Source organism: Procambarus clarkii, chromosome 54 (genome assembly GCF_040958095.1).
Source record: "Procambarus clarkii isolate CNS0578487 chromosome 54, FALCON_Pclarkii_2.0, whole genome shotgun sequence".
NCBI classification, from domain to species: Eukaryota; Metazoa; Arthropoda; class Malacostraca; order Decapoda; family Cambaridae; genus Procambarus; species Procambarus clarkii.
The window spans coordinates 32,494,968-32,512,218 of NC_091203.1; the positions used below are offsets into that span (position 1 = coordinate 32,494,968).

The 17,251-nt window shown below is 43.4% G+C and overlaps 1 protein-coding gene across 1 annotated transcript; it reads right to left on the reverse strand.

Annotated features, from left to right (window-relative positions):
- Positions 1-3,931: 3,931 nt before the first annotated feature.
- On the reverse strand, positions 3,932-10,206 carry LOC138352780 (uncharacterized). The gene is made up of 4 exons (XM_069305370.1): positions 10,137-10,206; positions 7,099-7,210; positions 6,325-6,450; positions 3,932-4,779 (listed from the first exon to the last, which is right to left on the reverse strand). Exons 1-4 carry the CDS (start codon positions 10,204-10,206, stop codon positions 4,644-4,646), a joined length of 444 nt encoding a protein of 147 aa, XP_069161471.1. The 3' UTR covers positions 3,932-4,643.
- Positions 10,207-17,251: the final 7,045 nt, after the last annotated feature.

Consider the following 17,251-nt stretch of genomic DNA (forward strand, 5'->3'; position numbering starts at 1 on the left):
TACGTTGTTCCTTTTGGCTACATCTTCCAGCTTTGTTCTTCATGTTTCTTAATTTCCTCTCGAATCCATTGAATCCCAGTCAATTTCTTTGATAAAAGTCATCCACATTGAGTTGGGAATAACTTTCTCCAGTAAACATTCATGACAATACACAATAAACACTTCCCTCTGGTAATGGTGAAAATACAAGATGAACAAATTATATAAAATACATAAGCGGGCGAATGAGTACAAGATATGAATTACTAATGGTTTAATGTCACTATATTAAGTACATTATAATACATAATAAACACTAATACATAGCTAAACATTAAAATGCATGTTAATACCTGTACCTAGTTATCAATTTTAATATATACTAATACATGGATACATAAAGTAATACACACTTACACTTATACATAATCGAACAGTGTTAATATATAGTAAGGCAAAGATTATATATATATATATATATATATATATATATATATATATATATATATATATATATATATATATATATATATATATATATATATATATATATATATATATATATATATATATATATATATATATATATATATATATTAGTATATTTTGGTAGCAGTCTTTCCTGTAGACATATATTATTAAATATGACCGAAAAAGTAAGATTAATAATTCTAACACGAATTTTCTCAATCTTTCGTACATTTCTTTTCACTGTTGGAGGTAAAAAAAAAATTAATTCTCCAAAATTCATTTTTATTTCTAGTCTGACGCGACACGAGCGCGTTTCGTAAAACTTATTACATTTTCAAAGACTTTAGTTTACAAATACACAACTGAATAGAACTTACGCATCTCCGATTTTATATCTACATTTTAGTGAGGTGGATGGGGTGAGGTGGCATTAATAGGGCATTAATTTCATCAACACAAGACAGAACAAGAGGTGGCATTAATAGGGTATTAATTTCATCAACACAAGACAGAACACGAAACAATGGGTATTGAATAGAAGTGTTTGTAGAAAGCCTATTGGTCTATATTTCTTGATGCTTCTATATTGGAGCGGAGTCTTGAGGTGGGTAGAATATAGTTGTGCATTAATTGGCTGTTGATTGCTGGTGTTGACTTCTTGATGTGTAGTGCCTCGCAAACGTCAAGCCGCCTGCTATCGCTGTATCTATCGATGATTTCTGTGTTGTTTACTAGGATTTCTCTGGCGATGGTTTGGTTGTGGGAAGAGATTATATGTTCCTTAATGGAGCCCTGTTGCTTATGCATCGTTAAATGCCTAGAAAGAGATGTTGTTGTCTTGCCTATATACTGGGTTTTTTGGAGCTTACAGTCCCCAAGAGGGCATTTGAAGGCATAGACGACGTTAGTCTCTTTTAAAGCGTTCTGTTTTGTGTCTGGAAAGTTTCTCATGAGTAGGCTGGCCGTTTTTCTGGTTTAATAGTAAATCGTCAGTTGTATGATGTCTTGGACGAAACCATTGGAGAAGCCGTTGTTGACTAGGACCTGCCTTACCCTACAGAGTTCTTCGTCGACTTGCTTCCATTCTGAGCTGTGGCTGAGAGCACGGTCGACATATGCGTTAACAACACTCCTCTTGTACCTGTCTGGGCAGTCGCTGTTGGCATTTAGGCACATTCCTATGTTCGTTTCCTTAGTGTAGACTGCAGTGTGGAAACCTCCGCTCTTTTCCATGACTGTTACATCTAGAAAGGGCAGCTTCCCATCCTTTTCCATCTCGTAAGTGAAACGCAGCACGGAACTCTGCTCAAATACCTCCTTCAGCTCCTGCAGATGTCTGACATCAGGTACCTGTGTAAAAATGTCGTCAGCATACCTGCAGTATATGGCCGGTTTCAAGTTCATGTCGACTAAGACTTTTCGCTCGATGGTACCCATGTAGAAGTTTGCAAACAGGACACCTAGGGGAGAACCCATGGCGACCCCATCTACTTGCTTATACATGTGCCCATCCGGGCTCAAGAAGGGTGCCTCTTTAGTACAAGCTTGGAGTAGTTTCCTCAGAATATTTTCTGGTATGTCAAGAGGAGTACAGGCTGGATCACGACACACTCTGTCGGCTATCATCCCGATTGTCTCGTCCACAGGTACGTTGGTAAACAGCGATTCTACGTCCAACGAGGCTCTTATCCTTGTGGCCCGTGTGCCCCGCAGTAAGTCAACAAATTCCTTTGGAGACTTCAGGCTGAAGGCGCAGGGAACATAAGGAGTCAGCAGGCCGTTGAGTCGCTTCGCCAGTCTGTAGGTGGGTGTAGGTATCTCGCTAATGATTGGCCGAAGTGGGTTTCCAGGCTTGTGTGTCTTGACATTTCCATACGCATATCCACACCTATACCCCCTATTAGACTATTTTACAGGAACTTCTTTTCCACAGCTCATAAAACGGAGGAAAGGGTCCTGAAAGATATTGTTAATAGAAACGTTATCCCTACAGATAAAAATCAGAGGATACAACTGACGATTTACTATAAAACCAGAAAAACGGCCAGCCTACTCATGAGAAACTCTCCAGACACAAAACAGAACGCTTTAAAAGAGACTAACGTCGTCTATGCCTTCAAATGCCCTCTTGGGGACTGTAAGCTCCAAAAAAAACAGTATATAGGCAAGACAACAACATCTCTTTCTAGGCGTTTAACGATGCATAAGCAACAGGGCTCCATTAAGGAACATATAATCTCTTCCCACAACCAAACCATCGCCAGAGAAATCCTAGTAAACAACACAGAAATCATCGATAGATACAGCGATAGCAGGCGGCATGACGTTTGCGAGGCACTACACATCAAGAAGTCAACACCAGCAATCAACAGCCAATTAATGCACAACTATATTCTACCCACCTCAAGACTCCGCTCCAATATAGAAGCATCAAGAAATATGGACCAATAGGCTTTCTACAAACACTTCTATTAAATACCCATTGTTTCGTGTTCTGTCTTGTGTTGATGAAATTAATACCCTATTAATGCCACCTCTTGTTCTGTCTTGTGTTGATGAAATTAATACCCTATTAATGCCACCTCACCCCATCCACCTCACTAAAATGTAGATATAAAATCGGAGATGCGTAAGTTCTATTCAGTTGTGTATTTGTAAACTAAAGTCTTTGAAAATGTAATAAGTTTTACGAAACGCGCTCGTGTCGCGTCAGACCAGAAATAAAAATGAATTTTGGAGAATTGATTTTTGAGTTACCTCCAACAGTGAAAAGAAATGTACGAAAGATTAAGAAAATTCGTGTTAGAATTATTAATCTTACTTTTTCGGTCATATTTAATAATATATATATATATATATATATATATATATATATATATATATATATATATATATATATATATATATATATATATATATATATATATATATATATATATAGCGGAGTGACACTCTCATTAGCTGGGTGACGCTGTCCTCAGGTGAGTGATGCTGTTTTTCAGCTGAGTGACTTTCCTCAAACGAGTGACGGTGTCTTCAATTGTATTGCTGAATATTAGTACACATTATATATATATATATATATATGTGTGTGTCGTACGTAATAGCCAGAACGCACTTCTCAGCCTACTATGCAAGGCCCGATTTGCCTAATAAGCCAAGTTTTCATGAATTAATTGTTTTTCGACTACCTAACCTACCTAACCTAACCTAATCTAACTTTTTCGGCTACCTAACCTAACCTATAAAGATAGGTTAAGTTAGGTTAGGTGGGGTTGGTTAGGTTCGGTCATATATATACGTTAGTTTTAACTCCAATAAAAAAATTAACCTCATACATAATGAAATGGGTAGCTTTATCATTTCATAAGAAAAAAAATTGAGAAAATATATCAATTCAGGAAAACTTGGCTTATTAGGCAAATCGGGCCTTGTATAGTAGGCTGAGAAGTGCGTTCTGGCTACTAGGTACGACATATATATATATATATATATATATATATATATATATATATATATATATATATATATATATATATATATATATAATGTGTACTAATATTCAGCAATACAATTGAAGACACCGTCACTCGTTTGAGGAAAGTCACTCAGCTGAAAAACAGCATCACTCACCTGAGGACAGCGTCACCCAGCTAATGAAAGTGTCACTCCGCTGAGGTCACCGTCCCCCAGCTCAGAAAAGCATCACACAGCTGAAGAGAACGTCATTCAGCTGCGGATAATAGAACCAGCCTACAACCAGCTGGAGAGTGATGTCAGTCCCCAGGGTTTCTCCTCAGGTTTCATTGACGGGTATACATCTCAAGCGTGTCCATCTGTCTCTTTTTCAAGCTTGTCCTTCAAGCTTGCCCAATCAAACGTTCTCTATTGAGCTTCGTCACTCAACTCTTATTATCCATGAGGCTTCTCCCCCTAGAGGTTCATTTTCAGGCTTCCCCTCGAGAGGTTTACCCTCATGCTTCCCCCTAGAGGTTTACCCTCAGGCTTCCCCCCTAGAGGTTTACCCTCAGGCTTCCCCCCTAGAGGTTTACTCTCACGCTTCCCCTCCTCAGTCATCCTCTCCTCAGGCTCACTGTCCTCAGGCTTTCCCTCCTCAGGCTTTCCCCTCCTCAGGCTTCCTCCTCCTCAGGCTTCCCCCTCCTCAGGCTTTCCCGTCCTCAGGCTTCCCCTCCTCAGACTTTCCCTTCAGGTTCCTCATCAAATTGGTCATCATCATCGTCGGCCTCCTGCACGCAGAGTGGGCTGCGTTCCTCCTGGCAACTCTGGTCGGTCATGTAGTAGTAGTGTTCGTAGGTCAAGGCGGAGCACCTGAGGACATCCCAAGGAACACCGTCAACCTTTTCTTCTTACACAAACAATTGGATCATATAAACAAAAGCATAAATTCCATCCAAGAAACTCTGAACATAAAAAAAACGCACGAAAGAACACAATAAAACAGGAAACTGCAGGAGTGATTATAGGTCCATGCAAGGCAGCTTCCAGAGTTCCCACGAAAAATATATGAGTGTATAGGGATTGTCAGTGGAAGTGGAGGGGGGCGAGGGGGGAGGGAAAGGATCTGGGTCACAAATGGACCCGACCATTAATACGAGTCCATAGGACCATGTACGTCTGGTCATCATAGAGAACCAGGTACGTCTGGTCATTACAGAGGACCAGGTACGTTTGGTCATCACAGAGGACCAGGTATATCTGGTCATCACAGAGGACCAGGTACGTCTGGTCATCACAGGGGACCAGGTATATCTGGTCATCACAGAGGACCAGGTATATCTGGTCATCACAGAGGACCAGGTACGTCTGGTCATCACAGAGGACCAGGTATATCTTGTCATCACAGTGGACCAGGTATATCTGGTCATCACAGAGGACCAGATACATCTGGTCATCACAGAGGACCAGGTACGTTTGGTCATCACAGAAGACCAGGTACGTCTGGTCATCACAGAGGACCAGGTACGTCTTGTCATTACAGAGGACCAGGTACGTCTGGTCATCACCGAAGACCAGGTACCTCTGGTAATCACAGAAGACCAGGTACGTCTAGTCATCAGCCCATCCTACCTGGAAGATCACTTAGTTCTACCTGGCTGACCAGTCTCGAGTTGTCACAAGGTCATTAAACTGATGTACTAAATTGCCAGAACCTAACCCAACCCAGGATCCACGAATGGTGAAAGTAACAGCCCGTCAATATAGCGAGCCGCTATGGTTTACAGTACATCTTATTTTGACTTTGGAGATTTATGCGTCGTCCAGGTTGAGAGGCCAGGTTGAGCACACATTAGGTCCATCAGCAGAAATTCCAAAATAGGTGCGTAAAGCAGTAGATCTAATAAATAATGATTAACTCATACTTTTGAATAGAATATTTTATGGATATTTATTGCCAATTTCTATTTACTAATTAATGTTAATAAAAAATTACAAATGTGTTTGCTCTTCATTGTTATAACTGGTTACAAATATTGTGAACATATTTGTTAAGATTTTATGTAAATATTTTTTTTTAATTTTTAACTAAAATTACATTTTATTTTATTGTTTTATAAGAAAGTTGACAATAATTCATTTCCAAAGAATAACATTAATTCTTGATGTCGCCTAATTGAATGTAAATATTAAATCACCACTTCCATAATAATGCTTGGCGAATATCTAGCCAAGCAACATTTTATAAATGCTGTTTCGTTTTATAAGCACGTCATATTAAAAATTTATCAATAAACCCCATTGTTCCACAGAACCCCTGCATGAGAGTCACTGTTATAGACAGTAAACCAAGTGGGTACACAAGCTTACCATTCCTATCGTCTGCACAATTGAACTAGAAAAAAAGTGAATCATTACCATCCCTCCTGACGATTGGCGGGCGCCTGGGTGTAGGAGAAGCAGGGGGCATCTGGTAGGGCAGCGGAGGGACTGCTGAAGGGGTCAGTGTGGGGCGGGGGGCGCGGCACACACGAGATGCTGTGCCTGCAACAGTAACACAAGTATATACTACGGTTAATCCCTCTCCAAACAGGTACTGGCACACAACAAACTCTCTCCAAGCAGGTACTGGCAAACGGTACACGTACTAACCTCACAGATCAGAAGGGTGACTCTAGGGGCACTAACCTCACAGATCAGTAGGGAGACCTTAGGGGCACTAACCTCACAGATCATTAGGGAGACCTTAGGGGCACTAACCTCACAGATCATTAGGGAGACCTTAGGGGCACTAACCTCACAGATCAGTAGGGAGACTTTAGGGGCACTAACCTCACAGATCAGTAGGGAGACCTTAGTGGCACTAGCCTCACAGATCAGTAGGGAGACCTTAAGGACACTAATCTCACAGATCAGTAGGAAGACCTTAGGGGCACTAGCCTTACAGATCACTAGGGAGACCTTAGGATCACTAACCTCACAGCCCAGTAGGAAGACCTTAGGGGCGCTAACCTCACAGCCCAGTAGGGAGACCTTAGGAGCACTAACCTCACAGCCCAGTAGAAAGACCTTAGGGACACTAACCTCACAGCCCAGTAGGAAGAACTTAGGGGCACTAACCTCACAGCCCAGTAGGGAGACCTTAGGAGCACTAACCTCACAGCCCAGTAGGGAGACCTTAGGGACACTAACCTCACAGCCCAGTAGGGAGTCCCTAAAGGTATGACAGATTCGTCCACGGTCCACGACCAAGCGTTGGTATCCAAGTCGAACCGGCCACCGACCCAGTAATCAGTCGTCAGCCCTGCAACACCATATACCAGCAATACTTATCGTGTATCGCTCTGTCATAAATGTGCAGTGATCTTTGTAATCTTCACTGAGCACAATGCACGGAATTGTGTTCCGTACTATGCTCCGAAAAAAAATCGCCAAAGAATGTGTTATGTTTACCATATTTCTCTGGGTTTGAGAATATGGTCAAGGCTTTTTGATATACGTGTATTGTTTAGCTACGAAAATACTGTTGGTAAACTATTAGTTAGAAACAACCCTCGTAGTGATAATTGTATCATTTATAAAATACCTTGTAAAGACTGTAATAGGTTCTATGTAGGGCAATCATCTAATGATTTGAAATGGGGAATTTCGCAACACAAATACTTTGTAAGACATGATCAATTGCCTAATGCTTTGTTTGTTCATTTGTCAGGAAATACTCACCAAATTGATTGGGAGATGGCTTCTTCAATAACAATTTTAAAATCACTTATAACAGGAACATAATTGAATCTGCTTTAATACAGATTACAAAAGAAAGTAATTTGAACATTAGCAGTGGTTTATATAACTTAGATCCATTTTTGATAGATCAATTAAAGGGCGATTTGAGTAGGATCATTGATACACATTTGTCTCACCAATTCATTGAAAATATTTACTATCTTATGCTATTATTATCCATGTGTGGGCCTATTGGTAAATAAAAATGGGAGCTGCATCGTATGGGCCAGTAGACCTTCTGCAGTTCTTATGCGGCTCATACTTGTATCCACCTAATTCCCATTCCTTTTTCATTGTACCTCACCTCACTTTACCTCTCTCTCCTGCCTATATATGTCCAATACTTGACCTGTAAATCATTCCTTCTGAAGATGTAATAATATACGAAAGTACTTAAGGAAATTCCTGCTTCAATTCTTCCTCTGTGGTCTGACACTGTCACATTTTTCATCACGTGTTAATTTTCGTGATTTACACACACACACATTATATATATTATATATAAATATATATATATATATATATATATATATATATATATATATATATATATATATATATATATATATATATATATATATATATATATATATATATATATATATATATATATATATATATGCAGAATAACCACATATGAAAAATAGAAAATGCTTAACGCGTTTTCGGCTAATTCGCCTTCATCAGAGCAAAGTAGAATCATTCTACTTTGCTCTGATGAAGGCGAATTAGCCGAAAACGCGTTAAGCAGTTTCTATTTTTCATATGTGGTTATTCTGCATACTTGGATCAGTGTTTTTGTGATCATTGTTGCATATATATATATATATATATATATATATATATATATATATATATATATATATATATATATATATATATATATATAAATATATATATATATATATATAAATATATATATATATATATATAAATATATATATATATATATATATATATACATATATATATATATATATATATATATATATATATATATATGTATATTTTGGTAGCAGTCTTTCCTGTAGACATATATTATTAAATATGACCGAAAAAGTAAGATTAATAATTCTAACACGAATTTTCTCTATCTTTCTTACGTTTCTTTTCACTGTTGATGGTAATTCAAAGATCAATTCTCCAAAATTCATTTTAATTTCTAGTCTGACGCGACACTTGAGCGCGTTTCGTAAAACTTATTCAAAGACTTTAGTTTACAAACACACAACTGAAACTGAATAGAGCTTGCACATCTTCGAGTTTATATCTACATTTGGGTGAGGTGGATGAGGTGAAAACAAACTTTCAACAATGGGTATTGAATGGGTATTAAATTCAAACACAAGACAGAAAACGAAACAATGGGTATTGAATGGAAGTAATTGTAGAAAGCCTATTGTCCATATTTCTTGATGCTTCTATATTGGAGCGGAGTCTTGAAGTGGGTAGAATATAGTTGTGCATTAATTGGCTGTTGATTGCTGGTGTTGACTTCTTGATGTGTAGTGCCTCGCAGACATCAAGCCGCCTGCTATTGCTGTATCTATCGATGATTTCTGTGTTGTTTGCTAAGATTTCTCTGGTGATGGTTTGTTTGTGGGAAGAAATTATATGTTCCTTAATGGAGCCTTGTTGCTTATGCATCGTTAAACGCCTGGAAAGAGATGTTGTTGTGTTGCCTATATACTGTTTTTTTTGAGGCTTACAATCCCCAAGAGGGCATTTGAAGGCATAGACGACGTTGGTCTCTTTCAAAGCGTTCTGCTTTGTGTCTGGAGAGTTTCTCATGAGTAGGCTGGCCGTTTTTCTGGTTTTATAGTAAATCGTCAGTTGTATCTTCTGATTTTTGTCTGTAGGGATAACGTTTCTACTGACAATATCTTTCAGGACCCTTTCCTCCGTTTTATGGGCTGTGGAAAAGAAGTTCCTGTAAAATCGTCTAATAGGGGGTATAGGTGTTGTGTTAGTTGTCGCTTCAGAGGTTGCATGGCGTTTCACTTTCCTTCTTATGATGTCTTCCACGAAACCATTGGAGAAGCCGTTGTTGACTAGGACCTGCCTTACCCTACAGAGTTCTTCGTCGACTTGCTTCCATTCTGAGATGTGGCTGAGGGCACGGTCGACATAAGCGTTAACAACACTCCTCTTGTACCTGTCCGGGCAGTCACTGTTGGCTTTCAGGCACATTCCTATGTTTGTTTCCTTAGTGTAGACTGCAGTGTGGAAAACTCCACTGCTTTCCATGACTGTTACATCTAGAAAGGGCAGCTTCCCATCCTTCTCCATCTCGTAAGTGAAACGCAACACAGAATTCTGCTCAAATGCCTCCTTCAGCTCCTGCAGATGTCTGACATCAGGTACCTGTGTAAAAATGTCGTCAACATACCTGCAGTATATGGCCGGTTTCAAGTTCATGTCGACTAGGACTTTTTGCTCGATGGTACCCATGTAGAAGTTTGCAAACAGGACACCTAGGGGAGAACCCATGGCGACCCCATCTACTTGCTTAGACATGTATCCATTCGGGCTCAAGAAGGGTGCCTCTTTAGTACAAGCTTGGAGTAGTTTCCTTAGACTGTTTTCTGGTATGTCAAGAGGAGTACAGGCCGGATCGCAAGTCAACAAATTCCTTTGGAGACTTCAGGCTGTAGGCGCAAGGGACATAAGGAGTCAGCAAGCCGTTGAGTCGTTTTGCCAGTCTGTATGTGGGTGTGGGTATCTGGCTGATGATTGGCCGAAGTGGGTTTCCAGGCTTGTGTGTCTTGACATTTCCATACGCATATCCAGGTTTATATTCCCCAATAATCTTTGGTAGGTGGAGTCCAGATTTCTTGGCGTTCACAGTTTCGATCAATTTGTTGACCTTTGCTTTCAGTTCGGCTGTAGTGTCCTTCGTTACCCTTAGGAATTTAGTTTGGTCAGAGAGTATGAGGTTCATTTTCGCCAGATATTCGTCTTTTTTAAGAATGACGTATATTGGCAACTTGTTGCCTCTCCTGACAATTATCTCCTTGTTCTCACGAAGGCTCTTAGCTGCCGCTTTGAGCTCGGGGGACAGTATGGTGCTTCTGTAGTTGCCTCGATTCTTTCCTCCTTCCGCAATAAGTTCTGCTTGTAAGGTATCTTTGGTGGTGACCTTTTTTTGTGCTTCGAGGTCGAATATGTCGTCCAATAGAATCTCCAACTCCACTTTCAGGGCCATCTCACTCAGTCTGGACACGTGACAGTTTATACCCAGATTTAGGAGAGTGACTTGGTCCTCAGTGAGGTTGATTCCTGCAAGGTTCAGGAAGCCATCTCTTGGTCGTGGAATTGCCATAGGTCCTCCATATAACGTTGTTAGTTTCTTGATTATCTTTGTTTCAGTGCTGAGGTGATGTCGGTCTGTGAGGATGTCGAGGTGTTGTTCAATGCGAGTACGGAGACTTTCGTCGATGTTGCTGTTTCTCCATTCGTTTGTAGCATGTTACGGCCCTCTCGGGACGCAACAGGGTTCTTACTCTGATGTAGTTAGAGGAAGATATATATCCGGCCCCAAGCCAGTAGAGGCTATCAAGGGATGCGATCCGTGACGCAAGTAACTTAAAGGGAGTAGGGAAAGAAAGGTAAGAACTTAATATAATATAATTTTCACCATCACCATTTGAATATATAGAAATAAAACGTACACAAGGGGGAGGGGTATTAACACTTTACAAAGGGGATCAACACTGTAGTCTTCTGCTGGAGACTATGGATCCTTGAAGCTAGGTGCTGAGTCCGCGGTGCTTTCTTCGTGGCCTCAAGACGTGTCCTCTGAGAACGCCGAGTCTACCCTGGCCACAGGTCAGCCACAACACAGGTCCACTGGGGGCACCGTCGTGGAGGCCGTCAACCACACGTCCAGCAGGTCTGCTGGCAGGTACTGAGCCACCAAGGCTGGTACGGCCACTCCACGAACGATAAAAGGGGTACGCCCTAGACAGGAGTCTCGTGTGATATCACCAATCACCCTCCTGTCCTCAATACCCCAGTGGATTATCGTCTCCAACCGTCGGTCCCGGGTAAATCCTTCCACTGCCACTCCACTGGCAGGCTTAACACACCACAGTGTTCTTCCGGGGGGACGACGTCACGACAGCTACAGCAAACTTCACTGTATGGAGACTGGCTGCCTCGGGTAGACTGACTCCACCTTCAACACAGTGGTCCCAGGTCGGCTCTGTAAGCAGACACGTCATTAATAACCGGGACACTAATACACCACACTCACAGGCTCAGATACAAACGCCCGACATATCCAGTCCATAGATGGCGCTGCCGTCGGAGCACCACCTCACCAGAGGTCAGGAGCGGCGGTGTTGAGTGCTGAACCAGACTGGAAACTGGTCCTCGAGGCCAGTACACGCTGTCCTCACTAGGTGTCGTCGTTCGTTTGGCGGGGGTTTCGGGAGCTGACCCACAGATGGCGTGTTTGTCACTGCTCCAGGCTCGGACGCTGAATCCGGGTTCGTAACACCTCCCCACCAAAAAGAATTTGGTTTGGGGTTCTATAAAAAAACACAAACCAAATTAGCAGGGCGACACAACTCCAAATGGACTTACTTATCCTATGAACTGGAGTGATGAGGCTGTCTCGTCCACAGAACTTTTCTACCGAGAAACTCTGGCACAAAGGGAGCTTGAAAATGGCAGGCGATGACCTGCCTGACTTAATCTTCCACACCTCCTCTGCGATGTCAAGCAGGGGCTTCATCTCACCTCTCTCGAGTACGGATTGGTTTCGACACGATCTGGGGTAACTCGACACTTCCCTATGTCGTGGCACCGATGATGGCTGTCCACAGACGGCATTTCTGGTGACGGTCCGATGGTCCTTCAGGGAGGCAGGAACCTGGAATACAGGGGTCTGATAATTCAGAGTGATAGCGACAATGGGCAAGTCAGTACTTACTATACACTCTTCTACTAGGCCCACACCTAGTTCCAACAGGGCTGCTTGCTCACCGAAGATGGCATTCGCTCTGCCCCCGTCAGGTCGACCAACGTTCCGTATAACGCTGTGTTGAGGCTCAGCAGTCACGCGGGGGGTGTCAACCTGTCGGAAACAGTCACTCATATTATCACATATCGTCCCTCCTGTATCATCTATTACCTCCCAGGTCCCTTCTTCAACTGCAACACTTGCAGTACAACTCTCCAATCCCTGGGACCTCTTCGCGATGTTCATGGGAGCCATCATTCGTCGGGTCGCCCACCGGTCCTCACCGAGAGCACTAACGAGAACACATAAGAGAATCAAACAAAGTATCGCTAAGAAACATGAGGCCAATTGAGGGATAAGCTTCCCGAGCCAGTCATGTCCATAGCCGGCCACATCCACACGCCTGGCTCGGACCGAAGAGGGCACTAGACCTTTTGAACACACCGCACCTACCTCTGACGTCTGGGGAATCTCTGGCTGGTTCACTACATGCTGTAACTTGCCATACCGCAAGCACACATCCGCTTTCGCTCCAGACTCGTTGGTATCCGTGGGTGCCCACACACAAGGCCTCTCTTCTTGCTCAGGTACCTCTGCCTTCTTAACTTCATGTTCCTCGTTGAGAGAATCAGGAGACACTGCTAGAATAACTGTCGATCTGCGGGGGAGAGGACAAATTAGACATGTTCAAATCCGTGTCTGTCTTTACCTGGACATTACCATTGCCTGTTACCTCAGACCGTGCTGTTCCGGTAGACTCGTCCGCAACCTTGGGAAGATTGATGCTCCAATCTGTCACCAAGTCGTTGGCTAGTACCACGTCAATCCCAGCCACAGGGAGGGTATCGACTACTGCCAACACACATGTGCCGCTGAAATAAGGCGTGTCAAGATGTACTGGCACTAAGGGGGCGATGTACTGCGTCCTAGGAAACCCAACCAGGATCACCTCTGGTCTCCCATCCACACTTACTCCCTCGGGTAACGAGCTCTTCACGATCAGGGACTGGGCTGCTCCACTATCTCTGAGCACTACAACTGATCTTCCAGTATGATCACTCGTTACATACCCGGTTGAAGTGTGAGGGGCCAACAAACTTGGTCCTTCCTGCGTCGTCGTAGACTGGTTTCCTACTGGTGATGTAACACAGCTCACCAACATCACCTCCCTTCGTGCGCTGCCACCTCTTCTACCTCGGCACCTAGCAGCTATGTGCCCTTTCTGCCCACAAGTCCAGCACACCATATTCCTCCTCGGGCTCCGGTGCGTCGGACTGCTAGGACTTTTTCTTCGGGGGCTACTTGGGGGCGTCTTCTTAGCACTTTGTGGGACGGGTCTTTCTTCTTCGTCGAGAGGTCTGTCAAACCGGCGCTGGTAATTCCTCGGGACATACTTAGCAGACGGCCTATGAGTCAGGATATACTCTTCAGCCATGGTGGCTGCTGCACTCAAGGTCTCCACCTGCTGCTCTTCTAAGTATGTCTTGAGGTCTCCAGACAAACAATCCTTGAAGTCTTCGAGCAGAATCAGCTGTTCGAGGTCTTCCTTGGTCTCCACCTTCCGAGAGGCACACCATTCTTGAAAAAGTCGCTCCTTGATCGTGGCGAACTCTGTGAAAGTGTGCTCTGAGGTCTTCTTCAGGTTTCTGAACTTTTGCCTATATGCCTCAGGTACCAATTGGTACGCCATGAGCACCACTTTCTTCACCTTGTCGTAGTCGCTGGAGTCGTCAAGGGACAACGTAGAGTAGGCGATTTGGGCCTTCCCAGTCAAGACTGACTGTATCATGATTGCCCAATTCTCCCTTGGCCACTCCAAAGAGGCAGCGACTTTCTCGAAGGCTGCAAAGAATTTTGACACTTCCTTCTCATGGAATTTGGGGACCATTTTGATGTTGCGTACCGGATCGAAGCTACTGGTGTCCGTTGTTTGCCTCCGACCACCACCTAATCGCAAAACTTCTAGTTCATGTTGTCTCTCTCTTTCCTCTTTGTCCTGTCGTTCTTGCCTGTCTCGTTCTTCTCTCTCTCTTTCTCGTTCTTCCCTCTCTCGTCTGTCTTCTCTTTCTCGCTCTTCTCTTTCTCGTTTCTCTTCTCTTTCTCGCTCTTCTCTTTCTCTGTCTCGTTCTTCTCGTTCTCGTTTCTCTTCTCTTTCTCGCTCTTCTTTCTCTCGTTCCTCTTCTCTTTCTCTCTCTGCTTTCCTTTCTTCTAATTCTAAACGTCTCATCTCTAATTCTTTATCTTGTCTCTCTCGTTTCTCTTCTCTTTCTAATTCTAAACGCCTCATCGCCAATTCTTTTTCTTTCATCTCCATTTCTTTATCTTTTAATTCTCGTTCCATTTCTAACTTCTTCCATTCAATTTCCCGATTAATTTCCAGGGCACGCATCTTGACTGTTAGGAAGCTGATATTAAGCTCACCTGCATCACTGTCAACGTCACTGCCCTTATCTTCCTTTTCCGTGGAAGCTATGTCTGCACTTTCCTTTGTACTAGGAGTCTCGCCTTCCTGTTTCTCTTCTGCCTTCAGGTGCCGGTGTACCTTGGACAAGATCTCCACACGGGAATCACTGGCACGGATCTTGATCTCCAGGTAGGCGCTCACTAGTACAAGCTCTGGTTTACTCAGATATTTTAATCTGGCAAGACAATCTTCTCTGTTCAGAAAAGCCTGAACCTCGTCCAGATCATCGATGGTAGCTTTGTCTGCCATTGTCACAGATGGAACACTTAACGAGCACTTAACACACCGTTTACACGTTAGCACTTAACGCACCGAGCACTGTTCTACGTCAATATTGCACTTTATCGCACCAAACACTGCACTTGCCAATATTGCACGTAATCACTTCGGGCACCGCACTACCCAATATTGCACTGAGTCCAAGCGAACACTTCGCTCTACAATATTGCACTAAATCACTGAGCACCGCACTAGTCAATATTGCACTTAATCGCTTAATCACAGCGAGCACCGCACTGCACAATATCGCGCTTAGTCACTGAGCACCGCACAGGACGTATAACGTCACAATCGTCACACAGGGGGAATTATATACAGGGATTACGCCACTTCACCACCCCTGTCAAACATACTTAACAAGGGGACGGATCCCGCTGGGGATGCCAATTATGTTACGGCCCTCTCGGGACGCAACAGGGTTCTTACTCTGATGTAGTTAGAGGAAGATATATATCCGGCCCCAAGCCAGTAGAGGCTATCAAGGGATACGATCCGTGACGCAAGTAACTTAAAGGGAGTAGGGAAAGAAAGGTAAGAACTTAATATAATATAATTTTCACCATCACCATTTGAATATATAGAAATAAAACGTACACAAGGGGGAGGGGTATTAACACTTTACAAAGGGGATCAACACTGTAGTCTTCTGCTGGAGACTATGGATCCTTGAAGCTAGGTGCTGAGTCCGCGGTGCTTTCTTCGTGGCCTCAAGACGTGTCCTCTGAGAACGCCGAGTCTACCCTGGCCACAGGTCAGCCACAACACAGGTCCACTGGGGGCACCGTCGTGGAGGCCGTCAACCACACGTCCAGCAGGTCTGCTGGCAGGTACTGAGCCACCAAGGCTGGTACGGCCACTCCACGAACGATAAAAGGGGTACGCCCTAGACAGGAGTCTCGTGTGATATCACCAATCACCCTCCTGTCCTCAATACCCCAGTGGATTATCGTCTCCAACCGTCGGTCCCGGGTAAATCCTTCCACTGCCACTCCACTGGCAGGCTTAACACACCACAGTGTTCTTCCGGGGGGACGACGTCACGACAGCTACAGCAAACTTCACTGTATGGAGACTGGCTGCCTCGGGTAGACTGACTCCACCTTCAACACAGTGGTCCCAGGTCGGCTCTGTAAGCAGACACGTCATTAATAACCGGGACACTAATACACCACACTCACAGGCTCAGATACAAACGCCCGACATATCCAGTCCATAGATGGCGCTGCCGTCGGAGCACCACCTCACCAGAGGTCAGGAGCGGCGGTGTTGAGTGCTGAACCAGACTGGAAACTGGTCCTCGAGGCCAGTACACGCTGTCCTCACTAGGTGTCGTCGTTCGTTTGGCGGGGGTTTCGGGAGCTGACCCACAGATGGCGTGTTTGTCACTGCTCCAGGCTCGGACGCTGAATCCGGGTTCGTAACACCATAGGTCCTCCATATAACGTTGTTAGTTTCTTGATTATCTTTGTTTCAGTGCTGAGGTGATGTCGGTCTGTGAGGATGTCGAGGTGTTGTTCAATGCGAGTACGGAGACTTTCGTCGATGTTGCTGTTTCTCCATTCGTTTGTAGCATGAAGTAGTTGCGCTTTGTTGTCTTTGATTTCATTTTCTGCCTTGTATATCTGATCACGAATCAGATCTTGGCGATATTTTATCGTGAAGGCTTGATTCCTTGCTGCTGGGTCGCGCGTTTTAATATTAGTATATTTTGGTAGCAGTCTTTCCTGTAGACATATATTATTAAATATGACCGAAAAAGTAAGATTAATAATTCTAACACGAATTTTCTCTATCTTTTTTACGTTTCTTTTCACTGTTGATGGTAATTCAAAGATCAATTCTCCAAAATTCAT

Excerpts from the sequence above, each read along its gene's own strand:
- LOC138352780 (XM_069305370.1), bottom strand. The coding sequence starts at position 10,206 with ATGTCTAAGCAAGTAGATGGGGTCGCCATGGGTTCTCCCCTAGGTGTC. Across the intron at positions 6,451-7,098 it reads ACTCCCTACTGGGCTGTGAG|GCACAGCATCTCGTGTGTGC; the intron begins GTTAGTGTCCCT and ends TTACTGTTGCAG. Across the intron at positions 4,780-6,324 it reads GCCAATCGTCAGGAGGGATG|GTGCTCCGCCTTGACCTACG; the intron begins GTAATGATTCAC and ends GGATGTCCTCAG.